The sequence below is a fragment of the Neoarius graeffei genome, chromosome 2 (genome assembly GCF_027579695.1).
Source record: "Neoarius graeffei isolate fNeoGra1 chromosome 2, fNeoGra1.pri, whole genome shotgun sequence".
Classification (NCBI taxonomy): Eukaryota; Metazoa; Chordata; class Actinopteri; order Siluriformes; family Ariidae; genus Neoarius; species Neoarius graeffei.
In genome coordinates this window covers 45,379,180-45,402,979 of record NC_083570.1, presented here as the reverse complement: position 1 = coordinate 45,402,979, position 23,800 = coordinate 45,379,180, and the positions used below count along the sequence as shown (strand labels likewise).

The 23,800-nt window shown below is 42.2% G+C and overlaps 1 protein-coding gene across 6 annotated transcripts in view; it reads left to right on the top strand.

The window, feature by feature from the left end:
• The window catches only part of dennd5b (DENN/MADD domain containing 5B), a 159,855-nt gene that overhangs the window by 80,204 nt on the left and 55,851 nt on the right, over positions 1-23,800 (top strand). For all 6 annotated transcript variants that reach the window (XM_060914307.1, XM_060914306.1, XM_060914305.1 and 3 more), the window contains 2 exons: positions 2,169-2,278; positions 8,192-8,888. In XM_060914307.1, the coding sequence (XP_060770290.1) occupies positions 2,169-2,278; positions 8,192-8,888 (807 nt within the window). The remainder of the gene's footprint in view (positions 1-2,168; positions 2,279-8,191; positions 8,889-23,800) is intronic.

The following is a 23,800-nucleotide window of genomic DNA, read 5'->3' as shown; positions in this document are numbered from 1 at the left end:
GAAAACTAAAAAAAATCTTGACCGACCACCGAGCCTCATTAGCCGGTTAAAGTCGGTTAACCTATGAGTTTAAACAGGGATGCAAACGGCGGATGCGCCTTTTTCACGGCTCGTGCAGATCCGATTTTTTTTTTTTTAGGGGGGGCGTTGGAGTGTCTGAATAATTTCATCAGAGTAAATTCTGTATTAAAATTACTACATAAGCAAATGCCGTTACAGTCCATGAAAAAGCCGTGAAAAAGTCGGCATCTGCGCCTTTAGTTTGTGTGGAGAGATCTGATCTGCAATAACATGCATTGTTGGCTACAGACCGAAACATACTTTCAGAATGCACTGGCCAAGGCACGACTAAACTCCATGTGCCTTCTAATAATAATTTAAAAAAAAAAAAAAACAGAATAGTAATTTGTAAGCTAAAAAGCCTGTGTCTACACTTTTTTTTCTTTCGCCGAGTGGCAGCTGTGTTCAACTGGGGCGGGACATGACTGAATGGGTGTTTCTGATTTGTCAGCTGTCGTCCTTACACCGCATGGCATGCCCCAAGCGTTTACAGACACAGAATTCCAGGTTCTCCGCTCCAAAATCGGCAGCTTCAAAACGATTGATTTTTTTTTTTTTTTTTCACCAACAACCAAAAAAAAATTAACCGATTGACGTTGATTCGGTCAACCACCGGTCAAACAGTCATCGGTTAACATCCCTAGTAGCTGTAGTGTTCAAACCCTCAGGAATACATCAGTGAAGAGTCTATAATGTATCGTAGAACTAGCTTAGTAAATATTAGGCCTATTATGATAGTCTTGCTGTCAAGAGGCGCAGTCATGGGCGGGGGGGAACAAAACAGGGCTTTATTAACCTGAAACTGGAGTAAGTAGCAGAAAACAAACACAAAACGTGCGGAACAGAAGCATAAGCAATACAAGCAGAGTTCTGGAGCAAAGAGTAAAAACGCAGCGCAGGAGCAAATGAGCAACAGCACAATGGTGTCCAACGAGCCCCAACGTGCCGTAGGTGTGCCCAAGAGTGTGTGAGAGTATGAGGGCGCCCCCCGGCTCCCTACAGTCAGCATGTGCAGTCATGTTCTTTTAGTCTCTGAACATTTATTTGCACAGCGTGATGATTAAAATATGTCAGATATCATGATACAATTTTAAGGTCTGATCACCCAGCCTTAAGGCCTCTGCATGCTCGTGCGACAAGGCTTTCGCAGATAGCTTTTCGCAGACAGTTGTAATTTATCGTTGAGCGGGGAGTAATAGGCGTGCGCGATGTTATTCACTGCCACAACGCAAGGGGGTGCGAAGTCGCTAGGAGTAGTTGGTGGGTGTGGTTAGTGGAGTGTTTATCCTCCGGTTACTTATAATGACTAGAACTAGAGTCGTATAGATGTCCGTACTTCCTCACTTCCTCGATCAACCGCTCTTAGTGCTGCTCCATCTTCGCTCGTGTTTTTAAAAATGGCGGTCGTGAAAACAAACCAAACCGGGAAAGTAGGGAAGCGGAAGTGCGTGTACAGCGGATGTAGAGTGGACCAATCAGAGCCCTCTTGTCTGCGACACTGTCTGCGAGGCTTCTGCGGTGGTCACAATTTTTGGGAGGTGCGCGCAGAGCGTCTGCGAAGGTGGGGGGGCTACGCAGACACTACCTGCGACGCTATCTGCGAGGACTGGGTTGTCAGCATAAATTGGCCTTAAGGCTGAATCGTTTTCATCGAAGGTCCATATAAACAACCAAACAAGCACCTGTGTCTGATCGTAAACTAACACGCAGCTTCAGAACCGCTTTCTGACTCGAGCATGTTTTTATGGTTCTGCTACGGCTGTGTAGAAACAAGCTCCTGTCTTCTAAATTATTTACAAACTCATTTGCATATCATACACACATGACATGCCCCAGTTTACTGTCACATCCAGCTCATTTACTTGGACTGGGTTCTGATTTATGCAGGCGTTGCACCAGTGTTGTTGAGAAGCTTTTCGTTTAATGGTGCGGTTATACAAGATACGAAGAAAGGCATAAAAGATGATCATAATTTTAGTTGATGGTCTGTAAAATGGATGTTTTGGAAATTCCTACAATGCATACAGTGATGTTAAAGGTAAAGGTGCACAGTGTAGTGCTGCTTCTGTTCCCTTCGTCAGCTGATCTTTTTTTTTTTCCCTCTCTAGGCGAGAACTTGGACCAGAGTCCTCTTAAACGGACCTTCAAATCCAAAGTGCTGGCTCACTACCCAGAGAGCATTGACTGCAACCCTTTTGACCAGGATGCTGTCAACATGGTGGGTTTATTTCACTGTACCAGACATGACCGATCTACCATATAGCCCTGCCCAGATGATATGCTGCATTCAACTTATCTCAGAAATCTGGAGTGTGCATTTTAATCAACCCCAATCAAGTGGTCACATGATCTGTCACATGATGTCTGTATAAATCAACCTGTTCTGGAAGGACCCTGACTCTGCAACACTACTAAGCAAGCAGCATGAAAACTAAGGAGCCTCCAAACAGGTCCGAGACAAAGTTGTGGAGAAGTATAGATCAGGGTTGGGGTATAAAAAATATCCCACACTTTGAATATCCCAGGGAGCGCCATTAACTCCATTATAGCACAATGGAAAGAACATGGCACCACTACAAACCTGGCAAGAGAAGGCCGCCCACCAAAACTCACAGACCGGGCAAGCGGCATTAATCAGAGATGCAACAAAGACACCAAAGATAACACTGAAGGAGCTGCAAAGATCCACAGCGGAGATGGGAGTATCTGTCCATAGGACCACTTTAAGCCGTACACTCCACAGAGCGGGGGTTTATGGAAGAGTGGCCAGAATAAAGCCATTGCTTAAGAAAACACATTTGGAGTTTGCCGAACAGCATGTGGCAGACTCCCCAAACACATGGAAGAAGATTCTCTCGTCATATGAGACTAAAATTGAACTTTTTGCCCATCATGGGAAACGCCATGTGTGGCGCAAACCCGGCACCCTGAGAACGCCATTCCTACAGTGAAGCATGGTGGTGGCAGCATCATGCTGTGGGGATGTTTTTCATCTGCAGGGACAGGAAAGCTGGTCAGGACTGAAGGAAAGATGGATGGCACTAAATACAGGGCAATTCTGGAGGAAAATCTGTTTGAGTCGGCCAGAGGTTTGAGACTGGGATGAAGGTTCACGTTCCAGCAGGACAATGACCCTGAACATACTGCTAAAGCTACACTGGAGTGGTTTAAAGGGAAACATTTAAATGTCTTGGAATGGCCTAATCAAAGCCCAGACCTCAATCCAGTTGAGAATCTGTGGCATAACTTGAAGATTGCTGTGCACCAACACAACCCATCTAACTTGAAGCAGTTGAAGCAGTTTTGCCTTGAGGAATGGGCAAAAATCCCAGTGGCTAGATGTGCTAAGCTAATAGAGACATACCCCAAGAGCTGTGATTGCAGCAGAAGGTGGCTCTACAAAGTATTGACTTTGCGGGGGTGAATACCTATGCACACTCCAGGTTTCTGTTTTTTCATCTTAATTATCGTGTGTCACAATTTAAAAAAAATAATAATAATTTTTTTGCACCTTTTTAAAGTTGTAGGCATGTTGTGTAAATCAAATGGCGCTAACCCATCAGAAATCCATTTTAATTCCAGCTTGTAATGTGACAAAACAGGACAAACACCAAGGGGGATGAATACTTTTGCAAGACACTGCATGTTCACTTGCTTTTTTGACGTCAGAAGTCGATCCAGCACCGAGCGTTGTGATCTACACGCTTACCCGTAAACCCCTACTTTGTGTCACGAATACTTCAGCGCAGAATTGTAGTTCAGCCCCTGACTCTCACAAAGAGCCTCCGAGTCGAAGTGAGGGCTCGGGTTACTGCCCCACGTAACGGGACTCCCTGACCTGCCGTCCCGATGCTCCAAGGTCAGTTTTTCCATAAAGAACGTAAAGAGAAGCCTGACGCTGCTGATGGTGCTATTAATTATTCACTCGTTCTACTTGTGTCAGCAGTGAAGCAGTCTATTGTGTGCACAGTCGGGTCTGAGAAAGGAAGGAACACCTGAGCTGTGCTGTGCTGTTTCTCTCTGTGACGTCTGCACACAAGCGCTTTCTGAAAGCTCTGAGCCATGCAGCTCATGTACAGAGACCGTAATCTGCTGGGCTTGGAGGGAGAGTGTGTAATCAATCTCTCTCTCTCTCTGTTAGTGTCACTACTTTACATTTAATATTCAGATCTGAACATGGCCACATCTTTTCCAATACTGAATCCTTGATTATCGGCTGATGCTGAAACCCAACCGATATTGTTTAAAGAAAACTACTATGCTTTTATTATCCTTTTTTTTTCCCCTTTTAATAATTGGGGTGATTCTTAGGCCATTATTAAAAAATGTTCTGTTTCCGGTCCACCGGCCGGGTTTGTGCGGTTGAAATTTTTTTTTTAACGCCGTTTTTTTCGACATTTTTTTCGGGTTCGTAAATCTAAAATCGAACTTGACATTTCCGCATTCCCAGGGCTTTCCACTAAGGCTCATACTAGCCAGCCATGACAAATAAGTAGCCAGCCGGGGGGAGTAAACACAAAATAAACTCCTGTGCACGCAGTTCCCAGGATTAAATGCATTTTCCACAGATCATTTATTTATTCGCTTTACTCAAATACAAAGTAAAATGGCAGTAAATCTTCTTTCTTTTCTTGCGTATTGCATCATGAGGCGTTCCTGGCTTGTAAATCTCTTATTTTCGGTGCATGACACATTCACGCAGCTGAGCACGCTATGAATTAACAACGACAACGGTCTGCAGTGGGGCGACACAATTACACACTCAGCCAACATTTCTCCATTTGCGTATGAAAATACACTCCAACCACTCAGTTTGGCTTCATTTACAACCAGCGGTGTCTTTTGCTGCCAGCACGTAATTGAACGAGAGAAGACTGGTTTACCGGAGACAAAATAAGCGTCATCTCTGCCTCTGTTGCCTCCGCCGAGTGCGCGCACACGCCGCATGTCGGGGCCGCGGATGAGTTCGTCTCCCTTGATCAACGAAGTCTGCGGGGAATTTGTGGTTATTATCGGTACAAACAGCGCGAATCACAACTTAAATGAGTGCGCTTCAGTTTGACATTATTGTCAGTCCATTAGATAAACATTTAATTTTATTAAAATCGAAAATTAATATTTAGAGCCTGTGGGCTACAAAAATAAGTCATTAAAGTAGCCGGCTGGACTTAATCGTGTAGTCGGCTGTACGGCCGGCAGCCGGTGCTTGTGGAAAGCCCTGCATTCTGCGCAGAATATAGAATCGAATCAGCTCTGCGCATGCGCCGTGCGGCACAAAAAAATGGCAGCCACCATGAAGGAAGGAGAGCCGGAGTTTTCAAACATTTGCTTAAGCGTGAAATCGCAAAATGGTATTCTAGCGAACAACAAAATAGTAAAGATTCAGAAAAACAAATCATTCAGTGATCATTTTAATAGTGTAATTTCATCCGATCTCGGCCTAACGCTCGATTTAGAACTACAAAAAGTCCGTGTGTCGGACATTTTAAGTACCTTTGTAAAAGTTTTGCAGATGTTACAGTCAGCATTTAAAATGCTAACTTAAGGTTTTTGTACAAGTTTCAGTTGATTAAACTGTCATATTTTATTAAATGTGTCTGCTTTTGTAATAAAAAAGTACTGAAAGAAAAAGCAAACACGGCACTGCGATTTCTTATCCATATTAAAAAAAAAATCCCTCCCTCCCGACTGAATTTTTTTGCTCACCCAGTGGACAGGAAACGGATTTTTTTAAGGATGGCCTTATTGAACTCTTTCACATGAAAATCACTTGCATTGTAAACATGGTGACAAAATAATGATCAATACAATAGTCGTTCCTAGAAAAGAAAAATAATCGTCTCTTTATCTGTAAGCATTTCCAGTTCCAAGCATAAATACATTTTCTAAATTTGTTACAGAATCTGATATCCTTTTTTTTCCCCTTTTTTTTAAATAACTGTCTTTGCCACTAGGTGGCGTTATGCTTTCAGGTTGTCCGTCCGTCATTCTTGTTAGCGTGAGATCTCGAGCAGCTAGTTGAATGCTTGTAGGATTTTATATGGAATTATTTTAACCAGCAGGTGAACTGATTTTCCATTTTGGAATTCTTTGCTTGTTTGCAATCACGTGTCACTTTTTGCTTCATGGTTCACTTCTGGTTTCCAAGCGACTTGCAACAATCAAAGATGGCATCCAAGCCAAGTACGCATCCGTCGTCATATTGTGGAAAACATTCTACATCTGACTGTTAACGGACTAGAACCAAAATCAAGATTTCAAGAAGAAAAATGTATTTATGCGATGGATTGGACCCCTACAGCTTAAAGACGGACTTTTCAAGCAATTTTTTTTTTTTCAACAACTTTCCAAACAGTTTCCGGACATTTCCCGTTATCTGGTCGTCCAAACGTTGTTTTACACGAAGAATCAAATGAAAGCTTAAAAAAAAAAGGTTTGAAGCTTAACTTTTTCGTTCATGACATTGGACTAAGACTTCTAAAGGATAATAATCAGTTTATTTTTTTCACGGTCCAAATCCTGCGCTCTGATTGGCTGGCGAGCGGGTCTGTATCCTACGGTATGGACCCCGGTTACGGACCTCTGGCGACTCGCTCGTTCACAACAACAAACGTGGTAGCATTTTTTTTTTTTTTTTTTTGTCAACATTTATTTTCGCATTTCTCAGGAGAACAGCATTAATTTTACAGCATGGATAGCGATAACGACAGTGTTCACAGCGAAAGCGAGTTTTACTACCCTGAGGAAGAAGAAATAAAAGAAAACATTTCAGGAGAAAGCTAAAACCTATAACTTGCTAATGCCGAGCAAAAACATGGCTGAATCCTGAATGACTCAATTTTGCATAAATAGGGGACTACATAGGCGGCAAAATGTAGTTTTTTTTCCTGCCACGGAAGTGCACTTGTATACCGAGGAGGAAGCAATTTGCATTACAGCCGTGAATGAGGATTCAAAATGGCGGCTCGGTTTTCCCTTTCGGGCGCTCTCGTTTTCTGTTAGAATTTGGTAAAGAAAAAAATAAATATATTATTTACCAGCTTAAGGTCGGTCCGTATGGTGAAATACCGTGACCTCGGCCCAGAGGGCCTCGCTCAGTACTTTCAAGACCTCAGTCACGGTATTTCACCATACGGACCTCCCAGCTGGTAAATAATTATATGTAATGGGATTCAAGTCGGAGCTGCTGTAGGTATTTTCACAATGATAACTTGGATTTTATTTCGTGATATTTCAAATCTAGCTCAGGCTTATAAATCGACATCATTTGGACGACCTGGAAAAAAATACGTAAACGGTCGTTTCAGTTGCTGCCGACCTACAAACTAGTTTCATTGTTTCATGAACGGTTTGTTTTACGACATCCAAAATGTAAGAGAACTCCTTTAGCATTAGAAATTTTGATTTTTAGATCCATAAAGTTGACGCACGTACGATTCCTGCAAACCCGAAACCGCATGCGGACTCTCGATTCCTTTCGAACACAGTGAAACTTTTGCGAGCCATTTTTCACGGCGTCTTTTTTTTTTTTTTTTTTTTTTTTTTTTTTTTAGATTTTTCGTTCTTTTCACCCTTGTGCACGATTTCTTTTGGCATCCGATCACGCCTTTTGCATCTCTCGGTTTGAACAGGCAAATACAGAGCAACAATCCGGCAGATTTGGAGGCGAAACGCAAAAAAAACTCCTAGAAAGCGACCGTAAACCAATACGATGCCTTCTCATCAGCTGGAAATCTGAATACGTAATGAGGCGGATCACTAGCGGAAGTGTTTTTTAAAGTCTGCTTACAAAAAGAATTGATCCAAACAGGGCCAAAGTCAAGGTCAAATGTGGTGTGAAGAAAAATAGTTTTTCTTCAGTTGCTTCCTTCACTTCTGACGGATAATTGAAAGATATATTTCGGGCACATGCATTCGAGAGAAGGAGGACTGGACCTTGTCTGTGTTCCTTTATTCATCTTATTGATCCTTTAATTCACATCTGTATCAGTTGATTTCTTTAATGAAAGTGTTTGTTTTATTTTTTTTAATATTATATCTACGAACAGAGATGAGATGTTTCCGAAAACCTGTTGTGGTATTCCATTAAATGTCCACATTTGTGTGTGTGTGTGTGTTGCTTCCTGTCCAGCTCTGCATGCCGAAAGGCCTGTCGTTCCGCACTCAGAAGGACTCCCTGACGCCCAAGTTCCACTCATTCCTGATCACACGTGAGGATGGCTCTCGCACCTACGGGTTCGTACACACCTTCTACGAGGAAGTAACCAGCACCCAAATTCGCTCTGCCATGCAGACGTTGCACCAGATGCACCATGCGGAACACGCCTCTTCGCACGCCTGTCCTTCATCTTCCTCCTCCTCCTCCTCCAGTATGGACTCGTTAACCAGCAGCTCGGACGACGCGGAGTCCCTGTCCTCTGCCTGTTCTGTGAGTCAACGTTGTTGCAGCTCTTTGAGCTACAATGCCGAGCAGGACACGCTGTATGTCTCCAAAGCACTGTGTCTGATCACGCCCATGCCCTTCATGCATGCGTGTCGGCGCTTCCTGTCCCAGCTGCACAGGGCTGTCACGGCCCGGCAGCCGCCCCCTCTGCCGTTAGAGAGCTACGTACACAACGTGCTATACGAAGTCCCGCTTCCGCCTCCCGGACGCTCGTTAAAGTTCCACGGTGTGTACGAGCCCATCGTGTGTCAGCGGCCCGGACCGACAGAGCTTCCTCTGGCAGATTTTCCTCTGGGCGAAGCTTTTCGACTGCTGGGTGTCGAGAACCTGGTGCAGCTCTTTACCTGTGTCCTGCTGGAAATGCAGGTTCTGCTTTACTCACAAGGTGAGACTGGTTTAAAAATAAGTACGTGTGGCTACTGCTTAAAAATAAAATTGTTTTCTGATCCCATGTCCATACAGTAAATATAGCGTATTTTATCTATTACACTCGCCTCGTCTCTTGCAAGCATCACCAGGCTGTGAGCAGCATCAGGGCTTGTAGTATTTTGGTTACCGTGTTTTGTTCAAAATACAGTGCCGTGAACTACAACCCCGATTCCAAAAAAAGTTGGGACAAAGTACAAATTGTAACTAAAAACGGAATGCAATAATTTACAAATCTCAAAAACTGATATTGTATTCACAATAGAACATAGACAACATATCAAATGTCGAAAGTGAGACATTTTGAAATTTCATGCCAAATATTGGCTCTTTTGAAATTTCATGACAGCAACACATCTCAAAAAAGTTGGGACAGGGGCAATAAGAGGCTGGAAAAGTTAAAGGTACAAAAAAAGGAACAGCTGGAGGACCAAATTGCAACTCATTAAGTCAATTGGCAATAGGTCATTAACATGACTGGGTATAAAAAGAGCATCTTGGAGTGGCAGCGGCTCTCAGAAGTAAAGATGGGAAGAGGATCACCAATCCCCCTAATTCTGCACCGACAAATAGTGGAGCAATATCAGAAAGGAGTTCGACAGTGTAAAATTGCAAAGAGTTTGAACATATCATCATCTACAGTGCATAATATCATCAAAAGATTCAGAGAATCTGGAAGAATGTCTGTGCGTAAGGGTCAAGGCCGGAAAACCATACTGGGTGCCCTTGATCTTCGGGCCCTTAGACGGCACTGCATCACATACAGGCATGCTTCTGTATTGGAAATCACAAAATGGGCTCAGGAATATTTCCAGAGAACATTATCTGTGAACACAATTCACCGTGCCATCCGCCGTTGCCAGCTAAAACTCTATAGTTCAAAGAAGAAGCCGTATCTAAACATGATCCAGGAGCGCAGACGTCTTCTCTGGGCCAAGGCTCATTTAAAATGGACTGTGGCAAAGTGGAAAACTGTTCTGTGGTCAGACGAATCAAAATTTGAAGTTCTTTATGGAAATCAGGGACGCCGTGTCATTCGGACTAAAGAGGAGAAGGACGACCCAAGTTATCATCAGTGCTCAGTTCAGAAGCCTGCATCTCTGATGGTATGGGGTTGCATTAGTGCGTGTGGCATGGGCAGCTTACACATCTGGAAAGACCCCATCAATGCTGAAAGGTATATCCAGGTTCTAGAGCAACATATGCTCCCATCCAGACGACGTCTCTTTCAGGGAAGACCTTGCATTTTCCAACATGACAATGCCAAACCACATACTGCATCAATTACAGCATCATGGCTGCGTAGAAGAAGGGTCCGGGTACTGAACTGGCCAGCCTGCAGTCCAGATCTTTCACCCATAGAAAACATTTGGCGCATCATAAAACGCAAGATACGACAAAAAAGACCTAAGACAGTTGAGTAACTAGAATCCTACGTTAGACAAGAATGGGTTAACATTCCTATCCCTAAACTTGAGCAACTTGTCTCCTCAGTCCCCAGACGTTTACAGACTGTTGTAAAGAGAAAAGGGGATGTCTCACAGTGGTAAACATGGCCTTGTCCCAACTTTTTTGAGATGTGTTGTTGTCATGAAATTTAAAAATCACCTAATTTTTCTCTTTAAATGATACATTTTCTCAGTTTAAACATTTGATATGTCATCTATGTTCTATTCCGAATAAAATATGGAATTTTGAAACTTCTGCATCATTGCATTCCGTTTTTATTTACAATTTGTACTTTGTCCCAACTTTTTTGGAATCGGGGTTGTAGATCCATTTTCAAAATGGTAAGAAAGCACTTGTTGATGAATTGTCTTCGAAGCATTATTTAATACTAATGAGCTTTTTGTTTCACAAGTGTAGTGTAAAGACACGAAAATAAATAATCTCTCGAAAGGGCTCAGTTCTCCCCTGAAGGAGCTGATTTTATTCCAGCAAGGGACTTTTGTAATTGCAAACCGAGCAGATCGTTCAAAAGAGTCCAACGTTGTCTTTGCGGCCTTGTTGAATGGCCAGAATTCTTGGCGTAAATATCTGCTAAAAAAGAAAGTACAAAACCTTTCATTTGACCTTTCAGAAGGACCAAACAAAAGCTGTGGTAATCAAAAGGTTTAAAATAAAGACCACTTACTCGATATCGAATCGGTAGCCTTGGCGAACCACGAGGCGAATTTCGTTTATCCTTTTTTTTAATTATCTTCCGATACTACAAAGTTATAACAAGGTTTCTCTTATTTCGTTTCTGGTTATGACTGGTTCCGAAGTTTATCAAGAAGTAGAACGGGTAATCGAACTCAATCAGGATAAGCGCTCATCGGTTACGAAGTTTCACTATTGTTACACTCATTCTTACAACACGATGACTTGGTGGCTTTGCCACTCGTTCTTGTGGACCTTTGATAACGCGAGCTCAACTGTTCGTATCGCGAGATCACGATTCGCCGTTCTGGTGACTTTGTAATACTTCTGCGTATGCCCAGTGCACTATTGTTACACTCATTCTTACAACGTGATGACATAGTGGCTACTGCCTCGCTTCACCTCTGTGAGGCAGTAGCCTCAAAAAGGAAAGTAAGAAGTTTAGTTTTTAATGAGACCTTCCATGCTTCCACGGAAGCTGTTTATACAGTGCTGAGCGTAAATGAGTCCGCCCGCTTTGAAAAGTAACATTTTAAACAATATCTCAATGAACACAAACAATTTCCAAAATGTTGACGAGACAAAGTTTAATATAACATCTGTTTAACTTATAACGGGAAAGTAAGGTTAATAATATAACTTAGATTACACATTTTTCAGTTTTACTCAAATTAGGGTGGTGCAAAAATGAGTACACCCCACAACAAAAACTACTCCATCTAGTGCTTTGTATGGCCTCCATGATTTTTAATGACGGCACCAAGTCTTCTAGGCATGGAATGAACAAGTTGGCGACATTTTGCAACGTCAATCTTTTTCCATTCTTCAACAACGACCTCTTTTAGTGACTGGATGCTGGATGGAGAGTGATTTCTCTTCAGAATTCTCCATAGCTGTTCAATTGGGTTCAGATCAGGAGACGTACTTGGCCACTGAATCACTTTCACCCTGTTCTTCTTCAGAAATCCAACAGCGGCCTTAGATGTGTGTTTAGTCATGTTGGAAAAGTGCACGACGACCAAGGGCACGGAGTGATGGTAGCATCTTCTCTTTCAGTATAGAGCAATACGTCTGTGAATTCATGATGCCATCAATGAAATGCAGCTCCCCGACACCAGCAGCACTCATGCAGCCCCACATAAGGACACTGCCACCACCATGTTTCACTGTAGGCACCAGGCAGTTTTCTTTGTATTCCTCACCTTTGCGACACCATACAGTTTTGAAGCCATCAGTTCCAAAGACATTTATCTTGGTCTCATCACTCCAGAGTATAGAGTCCCAGTAGTCTTCATCTTTGTCAGCATGGACCCTGGCAAACTCTAGGTGGGCTTGTTGTGCCTGGGCTTTAGGAGAGGCTTCTTTCGTGGATGGCATCCATGCACGCCATTCCTCTGCAGTGTACGCCGTATTGTGTCACGGGAAATAGTCACCCCAGGTTGGCTTTCTGCTTCTTTAGATAACCGCAGTGAACTTGCATGCCGATTTTCTTCAACCCTTCTCATCAGAAGGCGCTCCTGTCGAGGTGTTAACTTCCGTGGACGACCTGGACGTCTCTGTGAGATGGTTGCAGTTCCATCTTTCTTACATTTTTGTACCACTTTTGCTACAGTATTCTGACTGATAAGTAAAGCTTTGCTGATCTTCTTGTCGCCTTCACCTTTGTGGTGGAAATAAATTATTTTCTTTGGGGAATTCTGAAGAGACAAGTTGAGCATCACTCTCCATCCAGCATCCAGTCACTAAAAGAGGTCGTTGTTGAAGAATGGAAAAAGATTGATGTTGCAAAATGTCGCCAACTTGTTCATTCCATGCCTAGAAGACTTGGTGCCGTCATTAAAAATCATGGAGGCCATATAAAGCACTAGATGGAGTAGTTTTTGTTGTGGGGTGTACTCATTTTTGCACCACCCTAATTTGAGTAAAACTGAAAAATGTGTAATCTAAGTTATATTATTAACCTTACTTTCCCGTTATAAGTTAAACAGATGTTATATTAAACTTTGTCTCGTCAACATTTTGGAAATTGTTTGTGTTCATTGAGATATTGTTTAAAACGTTACTTTTCAAAGCGGGTGCACTCATTTACGCTCAGCACTGTATGCTTTTTGGGTATCACAATGGGTTAACTAACTAATAACTACCGTATCCGAGAACTAGCTAGGAATTGAACAGGCTTAGCTGGCTAGTTGGTGAACATGACTAATTTATATTTCTTTAACGAAGCTAAGTATAATCTACACCAAGAAATTAGCTAGCAAATGTGAGCTAGCAAGCTCATGTTACTACTGAGGAGTTGTCTCTAATGTGCATGTTTAGCTAGTTGAAACGGAGTCCGCTTTTTTTCAGCAGCACCTCGACGCTCAGTGCTATGACGTCTTCGATGTCGTAATCATAAAACATTACGTCTTAAGCGTGTCCAAAAGTCCGACACTTGGCATCATGTAGTCACTGACCGGAAGCCAAGGCACAAGGAGTTACACCACTCGAAACGGTTTTCAGCGTTTAGCCGAATAGCCCTCCCTGTCTTTTAGCGCTAATCCATAATAATACTGCACTGCAACCCTGCTAAAACGAACTCCCTTACTATGAAACTTGGCATATAATGAACTAATTTCGTGTCCCTGCCTTTAGTGACGATGGGTCGGAGTCTTCAAATAGACATCATTGTGTCATGTCCATGCGCTTTGGTGCTCGGAGTGTGCGGCACCATTAGGGCTAATTACCGTACCATGCACCTGTTCCAGAATGGAGCATAATCACAGCGCGTGTTTATAAGGACTTTTTTTTTCTTTCCCTTTTTAAACACACAGACTTGATGTATGGTATATGTGCTGTACCTAGTGTCTCACATTACCAAGCCTTGTATCTGTGTGTTGCTTTTGTGTATTTGGACTTTGCCTTTTGGTCTTTGCCTCTACCATTCTGTTTGCACCTCGCCTGACCGTTGCTCATTTCACGACCCTGCCTCTGTCTGACGTTTTTGAACTGTTTGCCTGCCTGTTTGTAAATAAACACTCTTCCTGCAGTTACATCCGTCATTCGTCTGCTTACGTGACGCACTGAGCCATGCGTTCCTCTTTCCACCAGAGACGAACGTTAAGTAATCAAGTCTGCAAGTCAAGTTAACGATACGTATTGGCACCATAAAACAAAGGCTTAGCTAGTCTCGCTTGGGTGTTGATCAGTAATAATCATCGTGAACGTTGATCAAAGGATGAAATGACCGTTGATGCCGCTAAACTTAACGCCTTGTTAAATCGTACCGGCGGTGTTTTTATATCCCCTGCCCTGCCCAGCCAAGCAGCGTGACACAAATGACCTCATCGGTGATTTGCAGCACATGAATGAACTGAATGGTGAAGATTTAGAAGACATACAGTTGTGGTGAACGCCATCTTGGATATGAATGTCATGGCAATATTTGGGCTTTCAGTCGTTTCTCTGAACTGTTCTTTTTCTGTGGCAGAATGATTGTATAGCATACGTCTTTAAAAAAAAAAACACTAGAATTTGTTGCACAAGTTTTAATTTTCTTTGGGTTTTCTGAAATCAACACAGGGTCAAAATTATACATACAGAACACCTAATATTTGGGTAAAATGTCTCTTCGCAAGATTCACCTTGACCAAACATTTGTTTACCATGAACAAACTTCTGGCAGAATTCTGGTTGGATGTTTCATGACTCTTCATGGTGGAATTGGTAGAGTTCAATTAAATGTTGTTTTTTTTTGTTTTTTTTTTCCTTGGCATGGACTCGACTTCTAAGCACGGTCCATATATTTTCAATAGGGTTGAAGTCAGGACTTGTTTTAAGCTTAATGTTGGCCTGTTTCATCCTCCACAACCAGCTCTGATGCGTGTTTGGGTTTATTGTCCTGTTGTAACTCCCAAGTCATGTTCAAGTTTCTGATGGTTTATGCTGAAGAATTCTGAGGTAGTTCTCCTTCTTCATTACTCCATCCACTTTGTGCAATGAACCAGTTCCACTGGCAGCAAAACAGCCCCAGAGCATGATGATCCTACCACCACCACCAGCTGGTACAGTGTCCCTCTGTACATGGCGGTCATTGTGGCCAAACAACTCAATCTTTGTCTCATCTGACCATACAGCTACCCTCCAAAAGGCTTTTTCTTTGTCTCTGTGGTCAGCTTTAAGCTTGAAGGTGTCAATTTTGGAGCAGGGGGTTATTTCTTGGATAGCAGCCTCTTAGTCCATGGTGATCTGAACTGTAGACAGTGATCCATCAGCTTCCAGTTCATGGCAGGGCTGTACCATGGTGGTTCCCAGGTTGTTCCTGACCATCCAAATCAATTTCCTTTCAACTGAAGGTGACGGTTTGGGTTTTCTTGAAACAAAGTGCTTGGCAAAGTGACTACCAGGGATGAGAATTTTCCGCGGATCCGTGGAATTCCGAGTTTTTCCCGCTGAAAATGTCATTTTTGTGAAACGTGTAAATCCGTTGAGAAAATTTCGGGGGGGGGGTCAGCGCGAGGCGAGGCCAGGGTTCCCGCGGGTCCTTAAAAAGTCTTAAATACAACTTTGTTTTCAAGGCCTAAAAATGTCTTAAATTGTTTGGAATGACTGGAATTTTCGAAAGGGAGGTATTAAATTTAATATTGGACCGAACGAGTGAAATGTCTCCATCCGGTTTGGGGTATTTTTTTTAACTGTAATTTTAAAAGTGACCAGCGCACCTTTTGGGGGGCAGCATTGGTTCTGTGCGTCTTCTATGCATTCCGTAGATCAAGAACTAACATTAGGAGGTTACTGGAGGCAGTGTGGTGCGGTGGTTGTGAAGAGTGAGAGATGCGCGGGTAGCTTACGTGGGCGCTAGAAAGCGTTGATAATTATGGGAAGATGTCTGTTTAACGACAAGTGGTTGGGGGATGACAAATACCCCCAAAATAAGGAGAAGAATCGTTTGCGATAAAAAGCGCTGGATCGCACAAATGTGTTTTAAAGCTGGTACCGCAGCGCTGGGGACACGCCCATTGGGAAACTGGTTTTTCACGGACACGAGGCGCGCGCGCGTTAAGGCCAATTTATGCTGACAACACAGTCCTCGCAGACGGTGTCGCAGATACGGTCTGCGTAGCCCCCCCACCTTCGCAGACGCTCTGCGCGCACCTCCCAAAAATTGTGACCACCGTAGAAGCCTCGCAGACAGCGTCGCAGACAAGAGGGCTCTGATTGGTCCACTCTACATCCGCTGTACACGCACTTCCGCTTCCCTACTTTCCCGGTTTGGTTTGTTTTCACGACCGCCATTTTTAAAAACATGAGCAAAGATGGAGCAGCACGAAGAGCGGTTGATCGAGGAAGTACGTGCATCTATACGACTCCAGTTCTAGTCATTATAAGTAACCGGAGGATAAACACTCCACTAACCACACCCACCAACTACTCCTAGCGATTTCGCGACTTCGCGCCGCCTTGCGTTGTGGCGGTGAATAACATCGCACACGCCTATTACTCCCCGCTCAACGATAAATTACAACTGTCTGCGAAAAGCTATCTGCGAAAGCCTTGTCGCACGAGCATGCAGAGGCCAGGTCAAGCACTCCGGAGTGAAACGCAGGGGGGTTCGCGCATGCGCACGAGTCAGGTGGAAAATGGGGCTTATAGGAAATAATAATAATGATTAGCATCATTTTTTTACATAATTAACATTTGTTTATTGTACCAAGTTTAATATAAATATATAAACAACCTTTATTTCAAAACTCAATTAAAAAGAACTCCAGAAAATACAATAATTCTAAATATAGTACAGTATAAATAATTTGTATAAAGTTTTTTAGTTTTATTACTTATCGTCTACAACAGTGTTTTTAATATAATAATAAGAATAATATTAACAACCACTAATAATAATTAGTAGTAATAGTAATTATTAGGGATTATTAAATTTTATAAAAGTAAGTTTATAAATGTTTTAAACCATCATTGAATTTAAAAACATTCATTCATATATAAAATATTTTGTGTGTGTGGTGTGGGAAAGTTGGCAGACATTTCAGAGTTTTTTTTTTTTTTTTTTTTTTTTTTTAAATGTCCCATTCTCATCCCTGGACTACACCTCACAATAACTTGCATGCAATTGTTTGACCTGATCTTGGAATTTGCAGTTGTTTAGAAATGGCTCCAAGAGACATTCCGGAGTTGTGTATATCTGCGATCCTCTTTCTCAGATCTGCACTGAGCTCCTTGGACTTTCTCATTTTACTGTGTGTTGGTCAATCCAATGAGTGCTGTAAACAAACCCTTTTTATGAAGGCACAGAGAAGCTACCAGCTGTAGTCAATCATCACTAACAGGAAGTTAAGAGACCTCGGCCTTGGCAAGATAAGAGACGTTTAGGAAGTTTCAGCACCTCTGAATTAATCATCCAAGTGAGCGTATGCATAATTTTGACCCTGTGTTGATTTCAGAAAACCCAAAGAAAATGAAAACCCGTGCACCAAATTCTATTAAAAAAAAAAATGTACGCTGGCTGTACAATCATTCTGCCACAGAAAAAGAACAGTTCAAATATTGCCATGACATTCATATCCAAGATGGCGTTCATGTCAATGTATGTAAACTTCTGACCACAACTGTAGTGAGTCAGTGGATGGGCATTGACAACGATACACCGGTAACCGCCATCATTCCCATGACAGATGAAGAACTCATCACCTCTGTTTGTGGTCCTTTAACTCAGTCAATGAACTCGGAAGGAGAAATTGGTGATAAGGAGAATGTGTGTAAAATTTCACGTATAACGTGAGGGTTTAGTGTGACAAGCGGGTCCATTTCAGTAGAACGGACTATTTGGACGTCACCCGAGGAGCTCGTTGTAGCAGGGTTGCAGTGTAATTAGCTGAAATGCTTTCCACTTAGGTCACCGACTCCTAAATGAAATTCTTAACAGATTCTTCAGTCAGAGTGTAAATAAGTCGCATCAGGTTGCTCGGCTGAGGCAGAACGTGTCAGCATGCGTTAGCCCTCGCTGTCTGAGCTGCTTCCTTTGATCAGTTCAGAGTAAACCCTCACTAAAATTAGCTCGAAACAATCCTAAACAAGCCTCCAAAACCGTCTGTGCTGTGTCTTTCATGTGGAGCAGGAGGAAGAATCAGGGAAGGAGGTGGCTTAATGTAGGGCAGGGCTCGAAATTAACCTTTTTTCTTTGTGTCCCCCAGTGGTCCCGAATTCTGTGTTGTATTGTCCCGAATGGAAGCAATAGTGTCCCCATTTTTTTTCAACTCTGAAATAACCAGTGGTTAATATTATCATATGAAGTCTCATCTCATCTCATTATCTCTAGCCGCTTTATCCTGCCCTACAGGGTCGCAAGCAAGCCGGAGCCCATCCCAGGTGACCACGGGCGAAAGGCGGGGTACACCCTGGACAAGTCGCCAGGTCATCACAGGGCTGACACATAGACACAGACAACCATTCACACTCACATCTACGGTCAATTTAGAGTCACCAGTTAACCTAACCTGCATGTCTTTGGACTGTGGGGGAAACCGGAGCACCCGGAGGAAACCCACGCGGACACGGGGAGAACATGAAAACTCCACACAGAAAGGCCCTCGCCGGCCCCGGGGCTCGAACCCAGGACCTTCTTGCTGTGAGGCGACAGCGCTAACCACTACACCACCGTGCCGCCCATCATATGAAGTTACTATTATAATTGTAACTATGCGATTTTGAACCCTTGATATCATTTTTACAATAAGTCACAAGACACAAGCGACACATGTCCTATACATCATCTACTTCAAAATGACAGTTATTGCATTTTCAGTTTATTAAACTTTGGTGATCTCACTGTATGAATAGATACCCGTTTATTTAAAGGGGCCAACTAGCTCATTCAGAAAATGTTTCAACTCCCTACATCTGCAGTACACTTTAGTTGAAAATAAGACCCCTTTTATGTTCATTTCATCTACTTATACCTTGAATATCTGTTGGCACTTATAAGGCCAACTTATAATTTTCACCATTACCGTTATCCATTTTTATGAACTTTCCGTTATCCCTTTTTATGAACTTTCCGTTATCCATTTTATGAACTTTCCGTTATCCATTTTTATGAACTTTCCGTTATCCATTTTATGAACTTTCGCTGCCGGGTGCAAACGTTAGCAACATCAGCATAGTGCCAGCCAGGGTCCGTGTATCATCCGATCATTCAAGTATTCCATTCAATCTGGAAAACGATGATACACGGACCTGCCAGGTCCGAGCCTAGTTGTGCTGCTGACTGACTAAACTTTCTGAACTAGAAAGACACCAAGAAAACTCACTTATTCTGTTGAACGGTATCTTCCGTCAATATCATCCACATCATTCCTGTTGTATTTTATAACGTGTCTAACAGTGTTCATTCAGTTCATTCAGTTGCTAGCGTTGCCTGCAGACCAGGCGATGACACTTTGGATCCTGAAGGTCCCGGAGACGTTATGTCTGGGCTTTCAGTTTCTTCCCCGCGGTCGGTCCGCTTCAACCACTTCAGCATTTTTGTTCTGGCAAGAGTCGGCGCAGCGTGTGCGGTAGCAATTCCATTCCAAGTCCATATAATGCGGACTCCGGCCGAAGATTCTAGAACAGAATGCGCTGCTCTGTAGCCTACGGATGCAGGTGCATCGAAAGTGTAGCTACTATGTATTTTTCGCTGTTAACGTTTTAAAATTAAAATTGACAAATTAGGAGAATGTCTACGTATGTGTTACGGCTTTGTAAATAATATTAATGTAGAACTTTTTTCTAGATCTATTTTTTTCCATTGTCCCGGGATTGTCCCAGATATGATAATTTTGTGTCCCGATGACATTTTTTATGGTCCCCGGGACATCGGGACACCATTAGTTTCGAGCGCTGATGTAGGGTGACCAGATTTCCCGAGTCTAAAACCGGGACACTTTGCGCATGACCGTGATACTCGTGCACACACGCGTTTTGGTGTAAACATGTGTCGGCGCAAACCATGGCTCAGACAGGTGCTTTTATCATTTTGTAGAAGCTCACTTTTATCAACATTTCGGAGAATAATCAAGTATTTTCTTATCTACATGTACTTCTATCACAATTCAGTTAGGCCATCCTTAAAAAAAATCCGTTTCCTGTCCACTGGGTGAGCAAAAAAATTTTCGGGAGGGAGGGATTTTTATTTATATATATATATATATATATATATATATATATATATATATATATGGATGGATAAGAATTTGCAATGCTGTTTGCTTTTTCTTTCAGGCAGATTCTACCATAACAGAGGCCAGTTACAGTGGGGCAAAAAAAGTATTTAGTCAGCCACCAATTGTGCAAGTTCTCCCACTTAAAAAGATGAGAGAGGCCTGTAATTTTCATCATAGGTACACTTCAACTATGAGAGACAGAATGGGGGGAAAGAATCCAGGAAATCACATTGTAGGATTTTTAATGAATTAATTGGTAAATTCCTCGGTAAAATAAGTATTTGGTCACCGACAAACAAGCAAGATTTCTGGCTCTCACAGACCTGTAACTTCTTCTTTAAGAGGCTCCTCTGTCCTCCACTCGTTACCTGTATTAATGGCACCTGTTTGAACTCGTTATCAGTATAAAAGACACCTGTCCACAACCTCAAACAGGCACACTCCAAACTCCACTATGGCCAAGACCAAAGAGCTGTCAAAGGACACCAGAAACAAAATTGTAGTCCTGCACCAGGCTGGGAAGACTGAATCTGCAATAGGTAAGCAGCTTGGTGTGAAGAAATCAACTGTGGGAGCAATTATTAGAAAATGGAAGACATACAAGACCACTGATAATCTCCCTCGATCTGGGGCTCCACGCAAGATCTCACCCCGTGGGGTCAAAATGATCACAAGAACGGTGAGCAAAAATCCCAGAACCACACGGGGGGACCTAGTGAATGACCTGCAGAGAGCTGGGACCAAAGTAACAAAGGCTACCATCAGTAACACACTACGCCGCCAGGGACTCAAATCCTGCAGTGCCAGACGTGTCCCCCTGCTTAAGCCAGTACATGTCCAGGCCCGTCTGAAGTTTGCTAGAGAGCATTTGGATGATCCAGAAGAGGATTGGGAGAATGTCATATGGTTAGATGAAACCAAAATAGAACTTTTTGGTAAAAACTCAACTTGTCGTGTTTGGAGGAGAAAGAATGCTGAGTTGCCTCCAAAGAACACCATACCTACTGTGAAGCATGGGGGTGGAAACATCATGCTTTGGGGCTGTTTTTCTGCAAAGGGACCAGGACGACTGATCCGTGTAAAGGAAAGAATGAATGGGGCCATGTATCGTGAGATTTTGAGTGAAAACCTCCTTCCATCAGCAAGGGCATTGAAGATGAAACGTGGCTGGGTCTTTCAGCATGACAATGATCCCAAACATACCGCCCGGGCAACGAAGGAGTGGCTTCGTAAGAAGCATTTCAAGGTCCTGGAGTGGCCTAGCCAGTCTCCAGATCTCAACCCCATAGAAAATCTTTGGAGGGAGTTGAAAGTCCGTGTTGCCCAGCAACAGCCCCAAAACATCACTGCTCTAGAGGAGATCTGCATGGAGGAATGGGCCAAAATACCAGCAACAGTGTGTGAGAACCTTGTGAAGACTTACAGAAAACGTTTGACCTCTGTCATTGCCAACAAAGGGTATATAACAAAGTATTGAGATGAACTTTTGTTATTGACCAAATACTTATTTTCCACAATAATTTGCAAATAAATTCTTTAAAAATCAGACAATGTGATTTTCTGGATTTTTTTTTTCTCATTCTGTCTCTCATAGTTGAAGTGTACCTATGATGAAAATTACAGGCCTCTCTCATCTTTTTAAGTGGGAGAACTTGCACAATTGGTGACTGACTAAATACTTTTTTGCCCCACTGTAAGTCCCATCTCCTTAAATTGCTGAATTGATTGTTTTGATCATTCTATTAAGTTTTTCTAGTAGCATTTGGGGTCTTGGACATTCACAGTAAATTTTAGGACAGTAGTCCTGGTAACTAATTAATAAAAGCCTGACATGACAGACATGCTAAATGACAATAGAAACACATCGGTTTCTATCATCAAAACCTGACAGACAAACTAACGTCTACCATCATATTCTGACAGACGCTCTAGATGACAATAGCAACAAAACTGTTTCTTACATTATTAATCTGACAAATTTAGTAATAATATTAAATACCTCATCACTAGAACCAAATAATAAAATATTGAAATAAAAAAGAGAATTTATTTTCAAAATTGAAATATCAACAATAATTGTCAGAACAGTGACGATAGGCACGACCGTGTCACTTTCGCGGGGAAATAACACGTTGAAACGGCCTGTCGGCTGAAAGGGTCGCAAGTGGCTCTGATTTATCTCAACTTACGATAGTTTTCCTCCAGAAAAATTTAAATATGAATGCACAGATATATTCTCAATGTTTCTATCGTCAAAAATGTCTATGGTCAGGATAGCCGACTGAAAATCTTACCTTGATTTATTTGATGAAATCTAGCTGTCGGAACTCCAAGTCTTGCCCGGAAGTAAATGTCTGCTGTCACAGAAATCACGCGCAGTAGAATTTCCTCTTTGCGTCAGTCAACATGTGCGTGGCGAGGGCTTGAATTTTGCTATCGTCAGGTGCGTTTGACTGACAGACTGACGATAGCATTTTTAAAAAAATAACTGTGGGCTTCTCTCGTGAACGAAATAGTTTTTTCGCTGTTAATCTATTTCAACTCTCTCTGTTGACACCCAAAAATGATAAAGCCTGCTTCCACACGATAACGACCAAAGATCCATAATGGCCGAGTCTATCGTCAGCTCATCTGACAGAAATTCACTGACGATAGCAACAGGGATAATGAAAGGGATTTTTAAAATGGGAGTTATGTCTGTCAGATATGTCAAAGAAATAGAACTTTATTCTTTAAAAATCTTTTATTGATATACTCAGTGTATTTTTAAATGACGTGCTGTTTTAGAAGACCAAATACCATATTTTCAATCTTGAAAATATTACCTCACTGAAAAAAGGACAAGAAAAGTTTCTTATTTTGTGGGCAAGTGGTTAATGGATCCAGTTACAGTAGAATCTGCCTTCAGTACTTTTTTATTACAAAAGCAGACACATTTAATAAAATGACGGTTTAATCAACTGAAACTTGTACAAAAACTTTAAGTTAGCATTTTAAATGCTGACTGCAACATTTGCAAAACTTTTACAAAGGTACTTAAAATGCCCGACACACGGACTTTTTGTAGTTCTAAATCGAGCGTTAGGCCGAGTTCGGATGAAATTACACTATTAAAATGATCCCTGAATGATTTGTTTTTCTGAATCTTTACTATTTTGTTGTTCGCTAGAATACCATTTTGCGATTTCACACTTAAGCAAATGTTTGAAAACTCCGGATCTCCTTCCTTCATGGTGGCTGCCATTTTTTTGTGCCGCACGGCGCAAGCGCAGAGCTGATTCAGTTCTATATTCTGCGCGGAATGCGTAAATGTCAAGTTCGATTTTAGATTTACGAACCCGAAAAAAAATGTCGAAAAACCGGCGTAAAAAAAAAAATTTTCAACCGCACAAACGGCACTCACCCGGCCGGTGGACCGGAAACAGAACATTTTTTAATAATGGCCTTAAAGTAAGAAAATCAGACAACAGATGTGATGATAGGGAATAGGCCAATAGCCTAAATTTCAACTGATTTATTTCACCTTTGTGAA